Raw genomic sequence first — 27,021 nt, 5'->3', positions numbered from 1 at the left:
CAGGAAGGCAAGATTGAAAAAAGTAGTTTTTAACATAAACAGTTTAACATAAAATTTCCCTTTGACTTTGGATTTTTTGTCACTGGAACAGAAAATGAAGGGGATGCCCGCCAGTAAGACAGTTAATATAAAATAAAACCTGACAGTAATTCTGATTAATCATTATTCTTTGCAAATTAGCAAACATTTTGGCTAGAGAAATGCTTTAAATGGAAAGGAAGCTAAATATTATCAAAGGTAATTCTCTCTATATAGTAAGTTCTATTATGTTCACCTCTTCATTCACTGGTGGGAATTGAAAAGAAAATTGCTAGCTTTGATGAACAGAATATCACCCTAATTTGTAAGTATACTTTAATTTTGATTTGAGATCTCCCAATTAGCTCTCAACAGCTTTGACCAGAACCAGGCATGAAAGGGGTGATGAGGGCAAATTAGTTTTTTAAAAACAATATAAAACGATCATCATCTGATTGCTAACACCCACAACTTTTTCTAATTTGTCTGACTTTAGTTCTTAATGTGAAATTATAGTGTGATATAATTAGCACAGAGTTGTTTTCATGTATTACTTTCTGTTTTCATAAAAAGCTTTGCTTACAATATTAATAAAATAATTACATGGATCTAAAGATGTCTTATTTGCTTTTGTTTCAAGGCACATATGCTTCACAGCAGATAAAAAAGCTAAACTTGTTTATTATTTATTAGGACTAGATAACTTTGATGTAAAAGACAATTAAAGCATGACATAGGAAAGATATACTAATGAAATAATGTGTATCTATTTCAACCTGGCCCCCCCCAAACAAAAAAAAACACAATGTATTGTATCTAATAAGCATTTATTGGTTCACTTTATTTAATTTATTTTTCCTACATTTGTTTTTTATAATTATTCATGCAAAGAAAAAGGAGTAACATTGACTACAATTTGTGGATTGTACATGAAGTAGAGAGACATAGCAAAAATATAGCAAAAGTATAGCAAAAATGTGGCACATTAGCTATTTCCATAATAGATTTATCAGTTCAGTTTAAAGTTTCAAAAGACTACCTAGAGGGAAGGAAAATGGGGGAAAGAAGAGAATTAAAAAGCAGAACAGCAAGTGAAGTGAAGTAAGAAGGGGCAATGGGAGAAATGTATAGAACAGATTTAAAAAAAGTCCACTGCTCCACGTCAACTGACCTATGCAACCATTGTGGGTGTAATGACTGTGCACTGTGTGAGACAGCAAGACCTGACCCCCCCCCCCATTCCCCAAGGAACCTTGACCAATACAACATAAGAACCCAACATACCAAACACCCCATCAATAGGAGCATATAAAAAACTTCTATTGACTTTTATAAAAAAAAAAGGACATTATAAAGTGATTACAGTCAGCCAGAGAGTCTAAAAAAAACACTTAGAACTCTCTAAGGTCTACCTTGTTAGTTCCATATGCTTATTAACAAACACATGATCAATAACAGGAATGCAATAAATAAAGAGATAATAAATGCATACAATTAGAGCCATATACTGTGGAATAGAGTCAGTACATAAAGACAGGTTCACTTTTTTATACACTCATAATGCTTTCATTTTGGAACTTTGTTACTTTGCTTGAAATATTTCAATGATAGTGCAAGGGGAAATCCACCACCGGAATCCAAAAAGGTTGGATTTAGCCCCATCCTGCCTTTTGATAAACTGGCTTGAGAAAGTCTGAACTTCTGGCATGTTGTTGTGTCTTCATTTTAATAATTGCTACATATTCTCCCCCATGCATCATACCCCCTGCGCCATTGTTTGCATTTGTCTATTTTTGGCAACCCCTCATAATATATTGGCGCTGTATAAATAAAGTTTAATAAAATACATAAATAAAACATAATATATTTGGCTATGTATATAAATCTTATTAAACTTTACCAAACCCATCTATAACTTTATAGATACACAAATTATAGTGGTAAATAAATCTAGCATTATATATGTATAAAACAAAATCCAGTGCAACTGGTCAAAGGCTTTAGACTTCTGTAATTTAGAATTAGGATATTAGCTGTGGTCAGAGAGTGTCACAGGCATAAGGCTTCTTTATTAGGTATTAAAAACTAAAAATAAACCTGAAGAAAATAAGAAAACCGGTATTTAAAGTGGACAGTACTCTAAAATGTAAGGTGCACCTATTTTATCTGGGCTTCCTGTTCTCATCACCTACAGAGAAAATATACTTGTAAAGGTAAAATTTTATCTACCTCACTTTCACTTGCTATGTCTGTGTGCAGCTAGAATCTTGTTAGATGTTTTTTTCAAATGGACTGGAGCATCTTCTGACTTTATCTGCTCCGCAACCATTAAAGACATATCTACCCCCCTGCAAAATTTAGAGGTGTATGTGCCAGAAGGAGTGGTGTGTAGTCTACGTAGGCAAGGAAAGGAAAAAGAATGAGTGTTCTTAATGAAAAATCTAATTATTTAGTAACCACTGTGTTTACATGCTTGAGTTTTCACTTTAAGGTTTACTTTAACTGCTGACTTTCTGAAAACACTGGCATCTGCGTCCCCTGGCGTTGGCTGCCTGGCATCTGTGTCATCTGGCGATGCCTTCCCGGCATCTGCGTCCACAGCGTGTGAACGTTACTAGGGGACGCAGATGCTGGGTGGGCATGGGACTTGTGGACGTGCGGATGGGTTGTTTGAACGTGTGGCTGGTGGGCGGGACTAGGTTGGAAATTTAAAATAATAAGTATTTTTAAATGTACTGCTTTGACATTTCAAAAATACTTATATAATCAGACCACCAGGGAGGATATTCTTTTAAACGGTTCCTAAAAGGATTTCCCAAAAATGATTTACTTGAATAAAAACGGAAAAATGTTCCTTTTCAATCATTTCAAAAAAATCAAAAGATGTTAGTACATTGCCCTAGAAGCTGTTACTGCCCTCTTTATCAGAAATGACTTCTCATAAGCCTTTTCCATTACTAGTCACCTGTGTTTGAAGGTTTCTTTCCAATAATTGTTTCATATCTCATTTACAATAGGATTCACATCAGAGCTTGACCAGGCATGTCTGTAACCTTTATTTCTTCTTTTTGAGCTATTCCTTAGTGAATTTGCTAACATACTTCAAAATACTAGAGTGTTAAAACATCTCTTTCTGTTTCAGCTGTATCTTTTGGCAGGGGGTCCTTACATGCTCCTGAAGCACATTTTGATATAATACAGAATTCCAAAGGTGGCTGAAGGGCCCTGATTTATTAAAGCTCTCAACGGCTGGAGAGGATACACTTTCACCAGTGGCTGGTCCAGCAAACCTGGAATAGATCTGGTCCAGAATTTGTTAGCAAATAGCATATTACTTTTAAGATATTGATTCCGGGTTTGCTGGATTGCCGAGCTGATAAAAGTGTATTCTCTCCAGCCTTTGAGAGCTTGAATAAATCAGGGCCAATGACTGTGAAATGCTCAGATCCTGAAGCAGCAGAGTAACCCCAATCATAGGATTTTCACTCTTCAAAGATAGAATGGGTTCATCTCCTGAAAATCTGTTTTTGGTTTCTAACAAATATGTCTATGGTTACTGTGGATCAACAACTCGAGGTTTGTCCACAGCACATAGTTCCAATAGACTTTTTCTGTTTCATGGCAAGTTCAGTCTTGCTGCAAGGTTTCTTTTAGGGAGCAATATTTGCACATATCTCACATATCACATATCAGTTTTAATTGGTGCAATCTCTTTCAAATTGAAAATGAAAATGCAGATACTGCACCGAATTTTTGGAATTCTTGAAGATCTCATGTAGCATCAAACAATCCCCTTTTTGTTCCGAATTTGCTGGGTTGGCCATCTTTGGATTAATTAGAAGTCATTTGAAATCTAGTCCAGGTAGAGATTATTTTCCTTGCAAATGAAGATTTATTCCACATACTTATCTCTCTTGCTAGACTCCCAGACAGCCAGAACCTTCTTGAATTTTTTTAATTTTGGTATAATGACCCTGAACACATCCTCATTAAAGAGGACATCATACACTTGGTACTTGAGGTTTCCCAGGGTTGAAATAAGACAGGTGCTACAAACAACTCTAAGGCCCAGGTCATCACCAGTATTTACAAGACACCAGTCCCCCAGGTTTCACCTATAGCAATCTCCTGCTCAGGCTTGGAGGACTGGTTGTGTCTCCCAGCACACGGTTGCCTCCAGGACTTGATGCGCAAAGGCTGGTGTCTGGGGAGGGACTGGCAGTGGACCAGAGGGCCTACAGTTAAGCAGTACAAGAACTACAAGGCAAATCCAGAGTAGAAAGCCAAAGTCATACACGAGAGATCAGTCCACCAAAAGAGGTACAGGGGGAGTAGGCACAAGCAGAGTCGGGGTCACAGGCAGAGGTCGGTTAAGGTTGCGTGTAATCGATGGGTCAGGTAACAGGTAATGGTCAACAACAGTAAATCACCTAAGAAACCCTCCAGCACAGATTAGCCCAGCTAAATGCTAAATCAGGCACTGAAATCTGAGAGCAGAAAGGCTATAAGGGCCCAGCAGCCAATGTCAGGAACCATTTTGCTAATTAGATGCAGCATAGTGCCAAATCCTCTTCAGCTGTGCAGTCTCAGTGCAGGAGATGCTGAGAGTTAAAACACAGCTAAAGGGAAACAAGGATGCTGCAAGCCGTAGAGCACTCATTCCTAAAACTCCTCTGCTGGAGAGGATAGGCTGGGCATGCTCTACTGTGGTGGGACACCGCCCAGGATAGATAGATAGAACTTCTCCTGACACACACTTCCCAAGAAAGTTATTATTGGCACCTAATCTCGAACATCTAACTTTATTTTTTATGCATGAAATGTTAGTAAATGAGGTGTAAATGTTTTTTCTAATCTGCTGTTTTAATCAATTATTGGAATCAATACACAATGCCAGGTTTATGTTTATATAAGCTTTATCAGTTGGCCTTATTTGAAGATGTTTGTTTTGTTTGTTGAAAAAAAACTTCACAATCTCCAGAAAGTATATTTCCTTTTTCTTATGACTGTACATAGCTCATGTAGCATTGTTTACTGCACTGTTTTTAAGGGAAACGTGTTTTTACCCTTGTAAAGGTAAGAAAACAGTTTGTGAAATACGTATCAGGAGAAGACAATGGTCCAATACTTGGCTCCATACTACATTAGTTTCAGTTGGTAAATTCCTAGTTGATAGCAGTTACTTGGACTTTATCTGTGCTGTGCTAATAAAATGAAAGTAGATCTGCCAGAGTTAAAAAAGTGATGATAAACACCTTTAAATGCTACAGTTATTTTCAATGAAAGCATTTTTAGGCATTCATTAATAACCCCCAGCAAGCAGCTTTTTCTTTAATACAAAAACACTGATGTGAACAGGCGATGAATAGGAATTTTAAATGCTGGACAGGCATTCTGTGCAGACTTAGTCTTAAAGCGGAACTAAACCAGCAATTACTCACCTTTGCCCATTCCATCACTGGCTGGCACTGGTTTCGTTCTTTTCTTAACAAAGACAAACTTTGGCAATCTTGATTTGTCATGCCAGGATGACGTTACTCTTGCACAGGTATGCAGTAGTCATTCATTCCCAGCTTGCAGAAGGGAGGCTGTGGATGCACAAGGAAATTCAACCAACCTACGTTCGCCTATATTTATCTGCAATACCCATCTACCTAAATTAGCCATGTACAATTGGTACTTTAGTTCTACTTTAATTATGTATCTGCCTAGAGCTCAGCTTTAACAAACATAAATTCTTAGATATACTGGGTCAGTCAACACATACTATACGCATAGGAAGAAGAGCTTTACTTATAATGTATATATTATTACTTTACTTATAAATATAATAAAATTTACTTATAATGCATAATATAATGAGCTAAAAAGGGTTGCTCCAATAAAAATGTTTAATGAGATGAAATACAAACCAGCAGCATTTTTAAAACCATACACTACTTTAATATGAATTACACCAAACTGATATTTTCACATTTATATTGAAAAGACCATTCATTCCCTTTCATTCTGCTGAGAGCTAGTGGATGTGAGACATAAACCATTCTTTGAAATACCGTAATAATGATATCGTAGATAATTTGGTGGAAGAAATATTGCTGAAACTAAACTATTATTTACAGATGTAGTAAAAATGTATGACTCACTTTCTTATATTGCTTACTAACTAGATATATCAGCACCACATCATGCTGCTAAAGAGCAATTTATGTTGGCCACACTAGATCTAATTTGGGAAAACTGGAGAAAACAAAGACAGCCAATTTCATATCATGTTACTGTTAAGTACAAGCTAAAAAGTAAAAATATAATTGTTTGGGATGGGCAACAATGAAAAATGTTGTAAGGAATAAAGTATGGAAAAGCTAACTGTGCAACTATCTCTGGTGAAAAAAAGAAAAAGAATTGTTAATTGGTAGAAGGTTCCTTATTATTGGTTTATTAAAATGTCTCCTTTCATTATTGCTCTTAAACTTGGCATTGATTAGTTTTATTGTTAACTGTTCTTTTATGCTTCTTCTGTGGGAAATACAAAATAAAAGTATTCATTCTATATCATAAAAATAGTATTGTGTACTTTAGAGAGCAGTTTGTAAAACAGGTAGCAAAATGCAGCACTAAATGTACTTTCATTATGAAATGTTTTATTATTCTCATACTTAGGTATGGCTGCTGAGGCAAGAATTGGTACTTTTGTATTCTCTGCAAGTTCTGGTGGTCTACCGCAGAATGAAATAACATTTGCTGAAATTCTGAAAACAAAAGGCTATTCTACTGCAATTATTGGTAAGTTTTATACTTAGTACACTTGCTTGAATTCTACATTACCCTTTACAATATATATATATAAATATATATATATATATATATATATATATATACACATATATTACCCAGTATAGCATTGCAATTAATATATATCATTATTTTTTTTTTTCATTTTGGAAAGATTTAACTTCTGTATACTGTTGTACAGGGCTTCATTGGGGAGATTTGTTCTTTCTGTGTTGACAATGGTGTTCTCCTCTAGGCATGTTTTGAGCAACAGGGATTCTCTGTATGGACAAAAGAATCCAGTAGTAAAATAAGGAAATTTTATCAGACAATACATCTCATCTCAGTATTTATAATTTAACCACCATAGCCTCCACATTAGTTTGTTCTTTTGTAGGAAACAACATTTAAGCTACTGAAAAAGAACTGGAACTATGTGCGCACTGAAGCATATTGCTGTTGTTGATGTGATTCAACACATTGGAAATAAATTTTGCAATTGCTTTGATCAATCCTTTGGTATTATCCCTTGACTTCCATAAAAAGCTTTGTCTACTGATGCTAGTGAACATTATGGATAAATGAAGTAAAAAAAGTAAAATAATGAAGCAGAAGGGAATCTTTTGTGGGCACAGGAATAGTAAAAAGGACCAACTATGATGTTTTAAGAGCAATTGAAAGCATAAATTGCCTGTTAAAAAATCACCTTAATTTCATCCTTCCTCATAGACATCAATAACTTTTATCTAAAAGTTTGGGATGAGTTATTATAATAAATGATACTAATTCCTAGTAAACCAGTATAAATAATGGTGTATTTTGATGGTTATTACTAACAATGTAGGGTATCTTGCAAATTTCTTCAAAGTAAACTACTTGTGTTTCCAAAGGGAATGCCATTAGTTGTGTCACAAAGTTGAATAATATAATATATGGTTATTTTTTTTACCTTGGTGGTCATAAATAAGCATAAAATTCTGTTTTAACAGTAAAAACTAGTCTCCTTTAATTAACATAAAAATCAACACCAATAATATTAAAAACTGTGTTTTTAGTGAGCAGTATGAATATCCACCAAAAGGTCATGCCCAAGTTACACAAAAGTAAATTCCTGTTCTGCCTTGACGTGTTTTGTTGATGTAGAGATAGCATATAGATCTCTAAACTGACTCTGCGTCCTTTTTCCTTCCCCTCTATTTCTGGAATATGATGGCTCCTTCTCATTGAAGATAGAGATAGAACGTCTAATATTATATGAGCCATGGACACTGGAATGTGAACATCAGACAACATAGGTTTTTATTGACATAGTTGTTACTCTTTTGAAACAGTACAAGTGTATATCTATTGACTTCATGGTAAGATCCACCCTGCCCTCCTGAAGGAGCCTAATTGACAATGAATTCCATTAAGGACTATACTTGTATACCTTGCACAAGACCTTTTGGTGGATATTGATACTGTTCACTACAAATGCTTTTTGTGGTAAATAAAGTTGATAAAGTATAACTAATTGATTTTACTGTTAAGACAGAAATATTATTTGGAACACTGAGCCATATAAATCCTGTCATTTATTTTCTGCTTATTTATTTATCTACCGATGGGATGAGGCTCTTCTTAATTAAAATTGTACTACCTTGGTGGCCATAATACAGTAATTACAAGATAAGTTTAGGATTTTTTTTTTGGTAATGCAGTAACACCATTCTGTGTGCATCTTCTCTCCAATATGTAATAGTGACAACAACATGTGTGATAATATTTTTATAGAACTTTGGAGTTGAGTTCAAATCACTATTTATTGTATGGTGAATACCCATACTGACAGCACATTGGAACTTTTTATACTTTAGACATCAAGACACAAGAAGTCAGTACAGCTGCACCACAAAGATCCTTTATAATATGTGAAATATTTTCTCTGCAATAATAACACACTCCTGGAGCAAACACAGTTAGAAGCAAAATGTTTCAAATGATTTGAATGCTGAGCACAAACTGATAACTAATTTCTGCTATATTTGAAAGAGGTATTTGTTTGGAAGCAAAGCCACAGTATTTATATGTTTCCGATTTCCGTCAGTTTGTCATCTTGTTTCTTATACTTTAAAATGAAAACTGCTTCTTAGTCATGTATATTTTATTTTCTAGGTACTGAACTGACATAATAACAATTTTATATTTGGTAATTTGAAAATTTACTGTTGAATATGTATGATACTGTTCAACATGGTTTAGAAGGCTGCTGTTGAATATGTATGATATTATTGAACGTGATGATGTATGATGTCTAGCTGTTGTAAACAGGATGATATTGAGCTGTTGTTGAGCTAGCTGGGAGAGCATGCTGGGAGATCCTTTTGAATTTCCATGTATTTCCTATGTCAGCCCATGCCATTGTCTGTGCACATTTAAAGCAACCTTTTCCACCAGAAATACTGAAATCAGACAAATTAGAAGGGTTGTCTGAGGAGCTACAAATACATAATGATTATACCAACTCCAATGTTTCCCAAAACTGAAGCCTAGCCAATGTCTACCGAATTTATGTGTCTAGCTTTTGGTTTCTGAATGTATCCATCATGTTTAGAGAAACCAAAAGATACATGTAGGATTCCTCATATAGTGATACTAGGCTTTAGAGTTCCCATGGTGCTTGAAAGGGCATTTAAATATTTTGGCTGATACCTAGGTTCACCTGCTATTAGAAATTCTTGTTTTCCCTGAATGAAAACAGTTGCATTTGCAGAAACTAGTCTTCGCTTAGACAGGCTAAACCCATCTCCAATGCGGAAAGTATGCGGTGGGGGGGGGATATTTGCTTTCAGGTTAGCATTTTCAAATGAGCTATTTCCTTTTCCTTTCTCATTCAAGCAGCAAGTTATAAGGGAAGCTGGTTGAAAAATCAATGATCTTTTTAGCTATCTGTAAGAATGCCATTAATTCCACTGGTTAGGAGTTTAGGAGGCATTGTTACTACCACGATCACCACGCTAATTTACTGTGAGTTGTGTATATAGTAACTATGGAAGGGGTTCCCTGAAGACCTGATTATTATTTTCAGGGTTCCCTCCTGTTACAGAAGTTGAGAAAGACTGGTCTAACCTACCCATAAGTAAGCATTGTATTCAAATAAAAAATGTTTGTTTTTTCTCAGATCCTTCTACGTGCAGGTAAAATCGAGAGCTTTTAGTTTTAATGGTAAAACATTTCAGCATTAAACTCTTATACTCCCCTCTCTTTCACTCTCTCCCGTTCTTTTTCTGCCTATCTTACCTTTAATATTTCTCCACAAAACTGTTGAACTCTGTGACAACCGGAGTCTGGTGTTTTAAAATTTACTTGGATTGGGATGTGTTTGGGGTACTTTTGGGGTTGTTGATAAACACAAGCCCTCCAGCCATTCTGTTTAAGGTGTTACTTTTGCCATGTTTCAATTTGTATGCATTCTCTCATTGAATTCTTTCAATTAATATTAAAAAAAAAAAAGTTTGCGATCAAGGGGATGGTTTTAAAGTAAGTTTATTTTTGCTATGGACTAATATATGCAAGTGTCTCAGTTGTCAGAATGTGGCAACCCAGTCAAGAAATGGTTACTCTTTAGTATTTGTTCATACTATATTAGGCTTTTTGATTTATCAATAATAAGCGGTTGTTCCTATTGATAACAACTCGCCTTACTAACGTACTGTCAGAAAAGCCTTCTGTTTATGTGTGTTTGTTGTTTGCCTGTTTATTCATTGTTAATGATCATATTTGTACATAAAATAAAGTGACTGTTGTATGAGTTTCTCAGATATTTGTTGTAAGATTTTGTCAGATATTTGTGTATCAGGAACAAAACAATAGTCCCATCTATGTTCAGTCTATCTAATAGTCGGAGCTTTAGGAAAAAACAAATTCTAAATGTAATAAATATTGTATATTTACATAGTAATGTGACCTGCTATTAAAATATGTTTCATGTTTAATTACAGGAAAATGGCATCTTGGATTGAATACGGAGAAGAGCAATGATTTTTATCATCACCCTCTAAATCATGGATTTGATTATTTTTATGGAACAACAATGACCCATTTGAGGGACTGTATACCGGGGAATGGAAGTGTCTTTATTGTGGGATTAGTGGAGATCACTAAAAAAATGTTTTCAGTTGTTTGCCTTACCTTGATAACTCTTATTTTTTTGAACTACACTGGACATGTTAAATCACCCTGGAAATATTTCTTCTACTTTTTATTGTTCATCATCATCGTTTTAGTTCCTATAATTTTCTATTTTTGGAACTACCGATATTTTAATTGTTTTTTGATGAGAAACTTTCAGATTATCCAGCAACCATTATTATATGAAAACCTTACTCAAAAGCTGACCAAGGAGGCCGTTGGTTTTATATCCAGGTATGACTACCTAATATGGTTTATTAAAATTTTCTTTCTATAGTTTAAATTATAGGTTGAGGTTTACTGGTGGAGCGCAGGTCATTTTTGTTTTCGTAACGTGGAAATTACCTGTTGGATTTCAGTAGCAATAATACAGTCATAGGAAGAAATGGAATTACAGCATAATAGATATACCAGGTTCTAGATCTGAACTTGATCATACTGATCCATGACTGAGAGCTACCAGTGCATTGTGCCAGGTCGAACTTGGCCACATCAGATATGAGCTTCTTTCTGACTCCATTCTAACAATGGGCCTAAAACCAAACCAGATAAAAATAAACATCGTACCAGTATGCAGATGTATGCTCATAGGAGTCAGGGTGGGATGTAAAAAGCCTGGGTGAATTTATATTCCATATTCTTAAATTTTCTACATGAGCTCTGCAGAGATTTATTTTATCTCTATATTTAGTTGGCCTGAGTTGAAACCTGGCTAGGGTAAAGTTGAACAAGAAGGAAGAGGGATAGAGGGAACATCTTGGGTATCTTGGGTATGTGGTAGAAGCTGTGGATGCTGGGATTTCCCCTCTGTATCTGTCCTCTGTGCCTCTGGGACATACAATTGTTAATTTAGCAGAACTTTCAAACACCAATAATACCTTAGTGGAAGCAGCAAACCCCCCATGCAAAACAAAAAATGTTTAGTGCTGTGGTTCTGCGTTAAGGTGGAGCTTCTCTTAATGGGTAATATATCTATCTACACTTTCTGTCTATTTGTATTTAGTCAAGTGGTCACACCTTTCCCATGTGCAAAACATAGTCACTGCTTTCTTCAGTTCTGATATTACTGCTAGGTACATCTGGACAATGGGCCCCTATAGAGAACCTTAAACAAATCTTTGGGGTTTACTACACGAGTGAAGCCGCCCTCAGGATAGGTTTGGTTAAGGTTGTAGCTGTCTTTTGCAGGTAAGTAGTCAGCTGGGGGTTATGTAGTTTAGCTTAAAGCTGAAGTAAACTCAAAAATAACCCAAAACAATAAAATCACACTTACCTTCAATTCCTTTAGATCTGTCTATCGATTGGGAGGTTTCTTTCATCAAGTCCCACATCGTCCTGGTATCCATCTTCGGCCCGGCGCAGATGAAGCGCCAGGTGCTGCCATCTTCTTCTTTAAGAATTAAGAGGGCGGTGCTACACATTTTTTTTTTTTTAACAAAGGGTGGTGCACTCAAAAAAAAACACTAACAAACAAAATTTGTAAACTTTTATGTAAAGTAAAAATTCTGAGTTTAGTACACTATAGGACAACTAGGAAGGGTTGGAAAGCGTAATTCTATTAAAAGACAAATGAAAGTTAAGTTTTTAACTGAATCATAAATAGCTACATACCTTTTCTTTGTTTTTGATGTAACATTTATCAGCTATTTTCCACTTCTTGCTTGATTGGCATCAATTCTACAAGCATAAAGTGAGAACATCTGAGGACTAGGACTTCATAAGGACAAAATAAAGATATATATCTAATCATGCTTTAAAAAAAATTAAATACTTTTCATTTTAAAAAATATCCACGGTTCAGGTACACCACAAAACACACTTACCTTTAAGAGCATAATAGCCCCACATTTTATTTGAATAGCTTGTTGCAATAAACTTACTGTACACTTACTTAGTATAAATATAAACATTGTAAATGACAAATTTACATGCACCAACAGTCTTTCCCCAGTGGAATTAGAAGTCATATTTGGTCGATATTTTAATATATTATATTATGGAATGAGGATAATGAACCTACCATATCTTGTAATTTGCATGCAAATGTGATTAGCTTAGACTTAAAAGTGTTGCAGAGATTCTAACTTTTATTTATTTAAGCTTTTATAAATAGGTCACCTCTTAGGTTTATTAACTCCATTTGCTTTCAAGAGCAGACAGTTTAGTTTTTCATTATCATTTACGTTATCAAACAAATAGGCAAAGCAATGTACAGAGACATCAGTCTGTACGCCTCTGATGAAGATTCACACAGCTCAATGACCACTGGAATTAAAAGAGCAATTTTCTCTGCCCGTTAATTGTAAATAGATTAAGTGTTCTCTTTTTTTTTTTTTCTTTTTTTTTTGCTGTCGTACAGAGAAGAAAAAAGGAAATCAATATACATTTCGTAAGCTGCCCAAACTTTTAATATATATTTGGAAAAAATATTTGCATTGCAGGTGCATTAAATTATTAGACTGCAGGAAAAAAATGACATGATTGACAGAGGTTGTACTGGTGTAATTACCCAACCATGTTCCATCCATTAATTTACTCACCAGGAGTTTTACAATAATATAAAATGTGAATGGATAGTAATTAATGTACTTTAAATTTTAATACCTTCATTGCCTAAGTCTTCCCAATAAATGGCCTAATTTGCAGGCACTTCAAATTTCATAAAGGTCAGGAAATGCCATGCTTAACCTTTAGAATTAGCAAAGCATGTAGTTTGCACTTGTTCAGCTGAAAGAGGTGTTTTACTCAAAGTCAAAGGGCTTTATTTTCCAGTTACGAGAGGCTATTAAGGCTCATTGGTTGTGGATGGACTTACTAATCATTTTTTTTATTGCTGAAGCATTTAAATAAAATGTTTTGATATAAAACATTAAATCTCAAGTATTTTTTGAACGGGTAATGTCGGCAACAATATATACTTGATAAGGTTATTGGAAAACAAAATGTTCATTGGCCACAAAAAGACCATCATTAAATGATTTAAAGCTAAATTCCAGGCAAACAGCTAAAAACACAGATAGAATAAATATGAACATATATGCAAGCATTGTTTATCAGACCAAAATATGTGTATTTTTTTTATTTATTCCTAAGAAAAACACAGCTCTGCCACAAAGCAAAGACCGGCTGACAAGGGAGGGCCTGATTTTTGTTGCAGTTTTATTTCCCACTTCCCCACCCTGTCACTCAAAAGTAAAATAGTGAAGCAGTACCCCAATGAACTTATGAAAAAAATCTTCCAGTCCACCCTCCTGTTATCCAAGGGATGCTTCTTTGCACTTAATGGATTTATCCATGTCACCTGGTAGTGAGTATAGACCTAAATCGGACTTAAACTCAAACAACAAAAAGTCACCAAAAGCATGCAATGTCTCTTTGGTCAAAAAAATACCAGTGCCACACACAGAGCCACATCATGGTCGCCATCAAATGGCTGAAGAGGATTGCTGTCCTCTTGGAAGTCCACCATGGAGTCAGTGATAAAAATAAAGGCCTTCCCTCATGCCACAGGGTGGCTGCCCAGCTATGTCTGTGCCATAATCAGCAAGTATTCTATGCATACTCGTAGCTCTCCACCCACAAAGAAAAATTCATCTTTAAAGTGTAAAAAGTCTATTTAAATATAAAAAGACTGGGTGTCGGAAATAATCAGTAAATTCCTAGGGGTCAAAAGGTGATCAATAAATGGTGGAAGGTCATTGGGGGTCAATTATTCTTTTAATGTCTCTGTAGAACTCCATGCTAGTCCGTAGCTCTGATGGTGGTGTAACTATCAGTGAGGCAGTGTTCCTCAGGGTTTGATGATCAAAGACCAGAATCGTCTCTATCAGCTGTGTATTTTAACTGTTCTGGTGTGCAAACATGGTTTGTGTTATGTCTCTGTCACCCTCCCTCTTCATTGAAGTATATTTAACTGTATAGATGAGCTAGCATGAATACCCACCTCAAATTCTGATGGAGAGCCAGTATGTAAGCTCATGGGGATAGTAGTGGTGCTAAATAACTGATTTCTGTGCATATAAATTTTGTTGTAAAAGTGTTGACCATATATTTTATTATCATCATCTTGTTTTTTATTAGTACCAACATATTACAATGCCTATACAAATTATTACTAGTTCTTGGGTTGATGAAAAATCTGAAACTCAATGAGGGGGTTGATGAGATGACAACTTTAATGACCCATGCTAATATGCCTTTTAGCCTACATTAATTTCTGCATGTAGGTAATAAGTTTCAATATCTGTGAATTACTAGAATATTTATGTTTTGTTAATTTATTCATCAGTTAATTACTAATGCATTCAGATGCAAATATAACCCCACCTATTGTACATAAATGCGAGCACAGGAATGGCACTTATATGCAGTTGCAGCAAGCTTAATGTACATTGCTACATTAGTCTTTGATGTGTTTTTGATTAGCTTGAAGTTCTACTTTCAAAACCAGTAAGTCAATATGGCATAAGGTGAGGACATTATACTGGAACATCACATTTGCTAACGTAATTGTTTTCTGTACTTTATCCCCATAAGTGGTAGGCCTTTCATGACTACTCACCGCAATAATAGTCATGAAAAAAAGGAAAAAAGTAATTTCAAAGTTTTATTTATCAGGACATTATAACAATCTGGTCTTCTATACCATATGCATATATATACTTCTATATTTATTTAAATCTGACCTTAAAAAACAACACACATCAGTTTCTACTGTGCCAATATTTACCAAAAATTAAGCCAAAATAGAGAATATATTTTTGAAAAACTCCCTTACCCTCACCCCACTTTGAAAAGTACACTCTTACCACTTCCATAGGAATATTGAAAGTAAATAGCAGCCAGTTGCTGCTAATCAAATGCACTTGATTATTTAATCATTAGCAAGTCTGATCATCTCTATAAAAGAGGTTTTGGCACTTTGCTGGTCTGGAGCAATTGTCCATGCCTAATCTGGGAAATAGTTGTAAGACTATTTACAAACAGTATGAATTCCATCTTTCTACAATGAGAATCATTATTCACAAGTAGAAAACTTTCAAGACATTTGTCATTTTTAACAATTTTTTTGGTGTTGCTTTACTTATACTATTGTGTGTTGAGGTTAGATTAAAACATTTTTCGAACCTGCTAAGGACCAGATAAATGTTTTAACACAGGCTTGCAGACCCTGTATTCATGCAACTACGGTAGTTTCCTAACTCATGGTAGTCTTTTTTTTAACAATAGAAATGTCTCTGCCATCCAACAAGTTTTATTGTTCTCCACAATCTCTGAAAATACTTCTTTTTTTTGTTACAACAGAAAACTAAAAGTTGCAGATGTTTCCTTTTATTTGCATATCCGCAGCCTTTATATACTTAGCCACATCCATAAATACTATGATAGGTAAAGTATAGCTCAGTCCTGCCAACTGTTCAGCCATTAAATCTTGGCATTCTCCATATAACTTACTTATTTATATTTTTTGTAATTAAAATAGATACTGATATTTTGCAGCAGGATATACAGTATATTTTTTGAGTATTCATTCATAATAGATCATGTTTTTGAAGTATTTATGGTTACTTTTTTATATCTAAGGGAAAAAAGTTGACCCTAAAACTTAGATACAGCAGAAAAAAACTCTATTTCTCTTGTGTTCTAACAAATATCAAAGAGATTGTCCTGTAGCTCTAGATATAGATGTAAATAAGCATTTCTTCACCACTGCCTAACCCAATTCACAGTGATTATTCCTACAAAGAAAAAGGCATTGAAACTAATTTCCATATTCTCTACAGTCTACACAACAGCCTGCAGCATGAACGGGCATGTATACGGAAAGTTATTTGTGACAATCAATCAGAAGTCTAACTCCCCATAAAAGGTCAAACATCAGACAAATAAGTAAAAGATTTCCATACTGTAAATACATAGTTTGGCCCAATGGCTGATTTATAGTGATGTTTGAAGGTTCATTGAAAAGTTTTATTACAAGGCCTGTTTTATTTTACATCAGCTTTGTGGGACAGTGTCAATGTAAAGGTAGTTGAAGAAAAAAGCACTGTGGCTCAGAGATTAGCACTCTGGCCTTTGCAACAGTAGGTGCCAAGTTCGAATCCCAACCAGGACACTATCTGCATGGAGTTTACATGTTCTTGTCCTGATTGCATGAGTTTTCTCTGGTTACTCCGGTTTCCTCCCGCAATCTAAAAAAACATGCAGTTAGGTTATTTGGTTTCTCAAATTTGCCTTAGACTGTGTTGCTGACATATGACTGGTAGGGATATTAGGTTGTGAGAGACAGTTAGTGACAAAACTATGGACTTTGTAAAGCGCTGCATAATATGTTGGCGCTATATAAATAAAAGTTAATAATAATATTATAGCTCCCTGTGTACATTTGCTTGAGTGACACTTGAAATGTGACTCCACCGGCTTCCTGGGTGTCGCCTACATTGTATCAGTTACAGTGTATCTGTGACAATGTACATTGCTGTGGCTCTGAAGCTGAAAGAATTGTACACTTCTAGCCAGCAGCATAGCTCAGCAAAACCACTTCCACCAATGATGACATGCTCAGGACAACTCCCATTGGCACTTTGTTCTCCCACCAGCACCCGTGGCCTCCCCTGCAGGACTCTGGTGGCGGAAAGCTGAGGGGGCATGGACAAAAGCAAGTTTTTAACAATTTACAGTATGAAATACCAAAAATTAAATCAGCAACATGGTATTGATATAATTTAGGTTGATGACAAACATAAGTTACAGGAATTAATTATACTTGGGTCCACTTTAAGTTTTCAAACTCGTTAAACACCCCTGCCTCCTAAAAAAAAGCCACACAAATACACATTTTTATGGTCTCATTTCTTTTCATTTCCAAGGAAGGGCTTTTTGCTGAAGATGATCTATTTTTTTATTTTATTTTTTTTTTTTCTATGGTAAATTTTTTATGCATTATTTTATATTCACCTAAAAGAGTGGAAATAATATTTTTGTTTATTTTTCTAGCTTTGATAAGAACAAAATATATACAAAACCATTGTGCACTTTCTTACAAAAAATATATATTAATAAATCTTTTTAAGCATAACATTTAAAAATTACACAGGTTGTCCAGGGTCAAAAATGAACTGTCATGCTATGTAGAATTTACTACTGCAACTAGAATAAAATTTGTTATTTGCTAAATAAAACCACATTTTTACAACGCAGGCCAAGTATTTTACAGTATATTCAAATTTTTGTTTATGATAAGCATGCTGTGTTTTATTAATCTACAGGAACAAGCATAAACCATTCCTTCTGTTTATGTCCTATCTGCAAGTCCATACTGCACTTTATGCATCTCAAGATTTTAGAGGAAAAAGTAAACATGGTATTTATGGCGATGCAGTGGAAGAAGTAGATTGGAGCGTAGGTACAGTATTTTTTAATACAACTTTGATTTAAGTTCTCATATGTTAACAAAATCAACTAATGAGATATATGTTCTATGAATGCTTACAGTAAATTAAAACAATTGTTAAACAAGAAATAAAACTCAATTTAAGACTGCTAAAAACAACTGTTTAGAATGCTGAAAAAAAAAATTCTCGCTTGAAAAAGGTGAAACCAGGCACTGATAAGGAAATAATTTGATTCTAAATAGGGTGAATCCTAAGGCCCCTTTCAGAAAACCACCCACCCTTTTTTAACCACTGTGGTATCAGCATCAAAGTTTGAGAACAGCTTTGACAGCGGAGGTGAGATGGAGGCAGTGAGAAGATGTGCAGATATGAGCAATAGACTAGAGGTACAAAGGTGATGGGTTTTAATTCAGCAATTCAGCTTAACTTTTTTAATTCAGCTCTTCTTTAGGGTAAGCTCAGAATATCAGTTCTCTTTCCATATATGATGGGTTTCCGGTGTATGTTTTACAAATGGGAAGCAAAATAAGGAATATACTTGCATTTAAATAATTTTGTTTAGTGTTTGTGCGCTTGTTTTTTATTGTTATTCAAAGTCATTAACATTTGTTTTTTTTATGTCTTTGATTACATTTTGGGTTCCAGTGTGGTAACAATTTTGGTACTTTGGTCTTCCAGCTAAAACATTTTGAGAAATCCTAGAATGTGTTTAGACCTTGGAATTGGGTCACTATAAGGCAACTGATCTTCTGTTCTGCTTTCTCTCCTTGCTTAAGTTTGAGGAATTACATGAAGCTAATAAATAGACAAATGCAGGTTCTTCTGAATCCATCAACTACATGGCTATCATTACAGGTGCAGTTGAACTGCAGACTTTCAGCTTTAATTCAGTGGGTTGAACAAAAAGATTGCATAATGTGAGGAACTAAAGCCTTTTTCATACAATTACTTCATTTAAGGGGGCTCAAAAGTAATTAGACAAATTAAAAAGCTGAAAATAAAATGTTCATTTCAAATACTTGGTTGAAAACCCATTGCTGGCAATGACAGCCTGTAGTCTTGAACTCATGGACATCACCAGATGCTGGGTTTCCTCCTTTTTAATGCTCTGTCAGGCCTTTACTGCAGCGGCTTTCAGTTGCTGTTTGTTTGTGGGCCTTTCTGTCCAAAGTTTATTCTCCAACACGTGAAATGCATGCTCAATTGGGTTCAGATTAGGTGACTGACTTGGCCATTCAAAAATATTCCACTTCTTTGCTTTAATAAACTCTGGGGTTGCTTTGGCTGTATGTTTTGGGTCATTGTCCATCTGTATTTTGAAACGCCTCTCAATCAATGTGAGTGCATTAAGCTGGATTTGAGCAGACAGTAGGTCTCTGAACACCTCAAAATTCATTCTGCTGCTTCTGTCCAGTGTCACATAATCGATAAACACTAGTGTCCCAGTGCCACTGGCAGCCATGCACGCCCAAGCCATCACACTGCCTCTGCCATGTTTTACAGATGATGTGGTATTGTTTGGATCATGATCTGTTCCACGCCTTCTCTATACTTTTTTCTTGCCATCATTCTAGTAAAGGTTGATCTTGGTTTCATCTCTCCAAAGAATGTTTTTCCTGAACTGTGCTTGGTTTTTTTAGATTTTCTATTTAGCCTTTCTATTCTTGAGGCTTATGAGTGACTTGCACCTTGCAGTGCACCCTCTGTATTTACTTTCATGCAGTCTTCTCTTTATGGTAGACTTGGATATTGATACGCCTATTTTGTGGAGAGCGTTATTCACTTGGTTGGCTGTTGTGAAGAGGTTTTTCTTCACCATGGAAATAATTCTGCAATCATCCACCACTGTTGTCTTCCGTAGACGTCCAGGTCTTTTGGCGTTGCTGAGTTTCTTTCTCATGATGTACTAAACTGTAGATTTTGCCACTCCTAATATTGTAGCGATTTCTCGGATGGGTTTTTTCTGTTTTTGCAGCTTAAGGATGGCTTGATTCACCTCCATGGAGAGCTCCTGTGACCGCATGTTGTCTGTTCACAGCAAAATCTTCCACATACAAGCACCCCCCCCCCCCCCCCCCCCTCAAATCCACATCCAGGCTTTTTTTCTGCTTATTTGATAATGATATAACAAAGTAATTGCCCACACTAGCCCATGAAATAGCCTTTGAGTCTGAAAGTTATTTCATTTAAAATTAATTGTGGTAATGTACAGAACCAAAATTAGAAAAAAGTTGTCTCTGTCCAAATATTTATGGACCTAACTGTATATAAATACATTAACGTGTTGTTAAATGCCTGGTAAAAACAATTCTGTATATTTCTTTTTATGAAGCAAACACTTTCCTAGGATTTCCCTAGCATGGCTTATGAGAATGTGTTTAAAAGCACATTTGTTAACGGCTAGACAAGTCCAAATTATTGAACTGTGATAAGGGAAAAATGAAACCATACATTTGACCTTGTCAAAAAGTGAAAGGAGATGATACAGGTGATAATACAGGAAAGAATAAGTGAACATGAGTGGAAGAAATAACTCTAACCTTGTCTGCTTGACTGACATGTCACTAAATTGGATTGCTTAGTGACATGTTGATGCAGATAAAAAAAAAATGAGATAATTTAAGACTTTGACAACAGAAATGCTTTATGCGTTGGCTGATGAGTAATTGCTATGCATGGAAAGGTCTGCTTTGTAAGAGCTTTGATACCAACAGTTATTTGCAAAATAATTTGCTGAAGGTGTTAAAGTCTATGAACATTTGATGCTACAATTACTAGCTTTGGAGACCATGAAAGTGCTGTGTATATTTATAGCAGCCAATCATAGACTTTCTTTTATGATTTTGTTTGGTAAAATTACTGTTTTATATGTTTTTAAAATATATTACTACCTTTATGTCTGCTCTATGAAGTCTTTTTTTATTATAAATAAACATCTTTCCCTGTAGCAGGAGAGTAAAGTTATCAATACATGGAACTAATACAACTGTTCAATACAAATGTCGACCATTTATTGAAAGTCAATTAACCATAATACCACACGCTGGTAGTTGATTCTATATTATTGATTCTTTGTAATCAATCAAAATGCAAATTGATTGTTACATTTTTATTCATTTAACTTCTTAATAAGTTTAATTGAATATAAATTGATTGAGGGATCTCAAAATCCATCATATGGTTATAAATTCAATAAAAATTTGATGATCCTATCAATTAAGGTTCTTTCGATAGTTGATATAGATCACTCTTTATTAGTTTAATTTAAAAGTAAAGAATTGATTTTGTGAAATGATGAAATAGATTGCAGGTCTTGAGCTTATGTAGAACATATTAGATGCCAGTGATTTTTAGTAACAAAAAAGCTATCACCCATCCTGCTTTTCTATTTGGGTGTCAACCTCCCCCTGTCACCTGCCTTTGATTAGAATAAATTGAACTATTTTGTAACATGCAGTGCAAGTGCTGGGCAATTTAATATAAAAAGAAAATAAAGTGGACCTATCACTGACATTGCCATTTCTGAACTCTCTTTTGTTTTTTTGTTTTCAGTAGTTTCAGTCACACACCTGAAACAAGCATATATATAACTGTGTAACAAATAGTTGTACACCTGAGCTACATGTTCATTCTGGGACAGTGGTTCCAAAGATAATAAAATCAAAGGATCAGAACACCAAAAAGATAAGAAGTGTTATGTAGAACCAGGTCAGAAACAACAGTGCATATAATCTCCCAGTATCACCCACTCCCAGCTCTACTGTAAGTTTTTATAACCTGTAACCAGAACTTTTGTATGTTCAGCAATGACAAATGTTAATTTATCTTTTTAGGTTTCATTTCTGATTAACATTGGAAAAATAGACAAGTATCTGTAATACATATAGTTACATAGTAGGTTATGTTGAAAAAGACATAAATCAATGAAGTTCAACCACTAGGGAAATAAACATATACCAGATATAAAACCCTATGGACATAGTTGGTCCAGAGGAAGGCAAAAAAAAAACCCTGGTACAATTTGCTTCAACAGGGGAAAAAATTCCTTCCTGATTCCATAATACATAACTGAATACATAACTGATTTGAGAGTATGATCATTGGAATAAACCTACTAAAAATGTTGTCACTCTATATATAGTCAGAGTATTGGACAGTTCTGCCAGAATCACTTAGATCATGCATCTGTTTACCTCTATATATACAGTCAATTACATCTTTGAAATCTAACTTTTTATGTATCATGACATCAAAAATCATCTGGTTTATGACAGGTCTTAAAATTAGGTAAACCTCAGCTCAGCCGAACAACAGCACATCATATATTACACCATGTCATTTCTTTAAGTAAATTTATGTAAAAGAAAAAACAGTGACCAGGTGGTGACCCTTCTGCAATAAAAAAATACTTACCAGCTTTATCAAAATCTTTTTAATTACACCCCCCTTCCTCGCTCAGTCACATCTGTTCCGCCATCTTTATCTAGTCTTCATCAGAGTGTCTGATCTTCAGTCGTGTTAATTGTCCAGGCTGGAATAACAAAACACACTGGCTTTCAATTTTTTTTCCAACAGTCCTGGATGCCAGGATTTCCAGCATTATGCACTGATCTGCTCCAAGTATTCTGGAGTCAAATGTGAGGCCTAAAACTGGGTCATGCCACAAGACAATAGAAAAAGAAAATCAAGGTGTAGCAATGTCACAGTCAAAATCCAGACCTTACTTTACAGTCAAAATCCAGATCCAGACCTCCAGAATTATTTTTGATAATTAGTATAACAACATCATTTTAGAAGTTGGAAAGAGCTCAAGGAAAGTTAAGCTGCGTACACACTTCCAATTTTTATCGTTGGTAAACGAACGACGAACGATCCTGCACGATATCTGCGAACGATCGTATGGCACCGATCCTGTACATACAGATAACGACACGATCGTTCAAAGATATTGTACACACGATAGATGCGATCGTTTGAACGATACAGGAAGTGACGTGCACCACAGGAAGTGAGCGAACGTTCGTTCACCGCGCATGCTCAGACCATGGACGATCACTGAACGACCGTACACACGATAGATGGTCAACGATCGTCGTCCAATCCGATCCGCCGGTCCGGTCGTTCATTTCCAACGACTATCCTCGTTCGTCAGCGTCGTTGGTTACTTTTTTTACGAACGATTTTTGGCCAATCGGTCGTTCGTCGTTCATTTCCAACGATAAAAATTGGAAGTGTGTACGCAGCTTTAGTCTCCTAAAATGGATACTTGTTAACTGAGGAATTTTTGAGCACCGTGCTTAAATGTACTATGGACTTCACTTGTCACAAATATATTTAAAGTTTAATATTTTAGAGTTACACATATGATTCATTTTTATAAGGAACACTAAGTGTTGGAAAGGATAGAAATTTGTAAGCATTTGGTATTCTTAGATTGTGTTGGAATAAGCATGGGAGTATTATGGGAAATTTACTTGGTGTGTTTATTATATTGTGTATATTGTGTGGTAAAACAGTGAGGGGTGGGACTGGTTAGAGAGCAGGGCATGGCTAGGGAGGGAGGGGGTGGGTGGAGTAGAAGGTCAGGAAAGGAGAAAATGTAAACTTGCCACACACAAGATGGCTGCTTCTATACACTTCATAAATTATTATAATTTTCATGGATACAAGCTGACACAGCTGGTGCCACCGGGGGAACTGATATTTTAGTGCAAGTAAGAATAGATTAAAAATTTTAAGAATAATTTTTGAGTTTACGTCCGCTTTAAAATTGAGAAAGAATGTACTTTGTTTTTCACGTTTCTGTAGAATTTAGGATACAGAACCCCAGATAAACACCCTACCTTAACCTGTGGTTTGTAAATTAGAAAGCAGAAGCACACTGATGAGGTTATCCCTTAGATAACTACAATGAGCACTGTAAAACTGCTCTAATTGACTCAGAGTGAATCTCCATCTACCAGACCTGCTACACATTTCAAAGAGGGTGAGATACGAAGGCATGCTAAGATTTATTCAATGTTTATGCAGGAATTCCATAATCATTACAATCATACACTAAATATCTGTATTAAATTGTGTCAGCATTTTCATATCTCCCTGCTGGTCATATTCAACATATCTAATACCACTTTAGGATGGTAGCTACCTGCTAGGTTTTAATTATAGTATAAGTAAATAATCTAATACTGAAAATGCAATAGGCATTTTAGTTTAGCTATGAACAGCAATTTTACAACAGTATTGCTCTTTTATCAATAGTATTTAGTGTGCACTTTCCCATGCGTGATTCTCTTGAGGGACAGTCACAGCATGACCTAGTTTTTCTTTGTATTAGAATTAAATACCTTTTTCATAGGTTGTCTTTCTTTGCTGTTGCCAACTATGCTGTAGGTGTTGCTGTAAATGTCATATAATGTTAGTGAAGACTGAAAAAACTGGGTTTTCATTAATTAAAAAAAAGTTTGCACAATAAGAAAAATGTTGGTATATTGTAAGATAAAGTAGCTAGAAATAGAACTGACACTGAACATATTTCAATTTATATTTTTAATGATTGAGATAAGATTAGCTAATAAAAAAAACTCATACCTTATAAATAAATGTCCATGCACCAAGTACAGGGTATCATAGGTTCATAAAGAGTTTGAAAATAAGGTTATCTGTGTGTATGTTGTAGAAGATTAGGTTTACACATTGCACTGGTTAAATTCACAATATTTAAAATTCCAAATTAAGGTTTATTTAGCATACTTTGTTAGAACGAGGTGTCCATTGCAGTTCCCCAATGTCGAAAGTAAGATGTCCTTTTACAAAGTAAAGACAGTGACTAAGCCTATCATTGACTGAAACTGTTAGCAAATATTTTAGTTTTCCTGTAACCAGCAATCAAAATATACAAAATTAAATACTCAAGCCTTATAAACAAATGTCCATGTACCAAGGACAGGATTTCTTTGGTTCATAAACAGTTTGCATTTTTTCCCCTAATTGAAAATAAAGTAATCTGTGTGTATGTTGTACAAGATTAGGTTTACATTTTTTAGGCGTTTATTCACAATATCGAAGATTCCAAATGGAGGTTTAGTTAGCATACTTTGGAAGAACAAAGTCCCCATTGCAATTCCCAAATGTTGCAGGTAAGAAGTCCTTTTACAGTTACAGACATGGTGACTAAGCCTATCATTGACTGCAACTGTTAGGAAATATTTTAGTTTTCCTGTAACCATGGATCAAAATATAAAAAATTAAATACATAACCTTTGGTGGATATATTTAGATAATAGCAATGCATATCAAGAAACAACAAACAGTATGTTAATGCTCTGAGTATTAGAAGCTTGACTAAAGTCACTAACAAACTTATCCCTATTTTTCATGGAGTCTAAATATGTCTGGCAATGGGCACCACAATTAGACTTAGTTTACATATCAAGCACACATCATGACATTTATGTGCACAGAACTATTTCTTCCAAAAATTGAACAGCCAATGCCTTTGCAGACTAGTAGACTTTAGGTCTTTATTACTGTATGTGTCCTCATTAAAGAAGCGTGCCTCCTGTCCCACCAGTATGTGTTGGAGACAGAAAGTAAAAACACCCCAATAACCACTTGCCACTGAAAGAGGAGATACATTCTTCCAATAACCCAACTGGGGTATGTGCCTTAGTTACATGTCAAAGGGTAATCCTTCGTTATTTTGGGAAGGGTTCCTTTTTATTTTTAAAAACCTAAGAATAAGTATTTTATTTTTGAGAGATAAAATACATTGGTATATTGGAAAGGGTTTCACACTGGGTAAATTTAAATGACTACTGTAACTTAAAGGATGGTTTAGGAAGTTATTGAACTTTTATCTTGGGGTGTAGCTTGAAAACCTGGACTATCTTTTATTTTAATTGATTTTTATCCATACATTATATGGAGGGGTTGGGTAATACATTGGTGATTTGGGGTGATTTACTAAAAGAATTTGGAGCTTTTTACTTAGCAGGGGGAACTATAACTGCTAAAGGGAGAATTCACTTACTTTAGTGAATGGGGTTAAACTCTTCTCAGTTCTTCTCAAAGACACAGACTTTGTTGGAAAAGATATGGTTAGGGCCACAGAGTCCTGCACAGCAATAGGTTAGGCTGGATTGTTAGTAAAGGGAACTAACAGTTAGTTAGTGGCCAAGTGGTCAGGCTTTATTTTGCTGTTTATTTTATTTTGCCTGTTGTTTTTGTGTGAAAATAGTATTAGTGAATAAAAACCCTTGATGCCCTTTTAACCTGCTGGCCCTTTTTCCTGTTTGAAACATCCCCCGTTGCTTCGGGTGATCTCACAATACACACAAATAGATTTTTGACTAGACATTTTCTACAATAATTAATGGCATCTATACCACAAATGTAAACACAAAAAATAATACAGATATTTAGAATAAATGAATCTAGAATACAGCTCAGCACTAAACTAACAGAAGCCCGACTGAACATGCCATTAGTATTTAATAAGGTTGTGTAAAGTGATATAAGTATTAGCAACTAATCAAATTTAATCTTTTCTGTCATTTCACACTAAATTTTGATAGTAAGCTGAAATTTGCTTGACACGGTTTACTGCACTTTTAACATACTAATTGCAGTTTGTAATTAAACATGCCCAAGTATGAGAGTACTA

General features: G+C 35.1%; 1 protein-coding gene across 4 annotated transcripts in view; it reads left to right on the top strand.

Annotated features, from left to right (window-relative positions):
• Positions 1–27,021, top strand: part of LOC140341588 (steryl-sulfatase-like) — a 115,371-nt gene that overhangs the window by 36,616 nt on the left and 51,734 nt on the right. For all 4 annotated transcript variants that reach the window (XM_072427409.1, XM_072427401.1, XM_072427391.1 and 1 more), the window contains 3 exons: positions 6,682–6,804; positions 10,773–11,196; positions 18,231–18,367. In XM_072427409.1, the coding sequence (XP_072283510.1) occupies positions 6,682–6,804; positions 10,773–11,196; positions 18,231–18,367 (684 nt within the window). The remainder of the gene's footprint in view (positions 1–6,681; positions 6,805–10,772; positions 11,197–18,230; positions 18,368–27,021) is intronic.

The sequence above is a fragment of the Pyxicephalus adspersus genome, chromosome 1 (genome assembly GCF_032062135.1).
Source record: "Pyxicephalus adspersus chromosome 1, UCB_Pads_2.0, whole genome shotgun sequence".
Classification (NCBI taxonomy): domain Eukaryota; kingdom Metazoa; phylum Chordata; class Amphibia; order Anura; family Pyxicephalidae; genus Pyxicephalus; species Pyxicephalus adspersus.
This window is presented reverse-complemented; position numbering and strand designations above follow the sequence as displayed.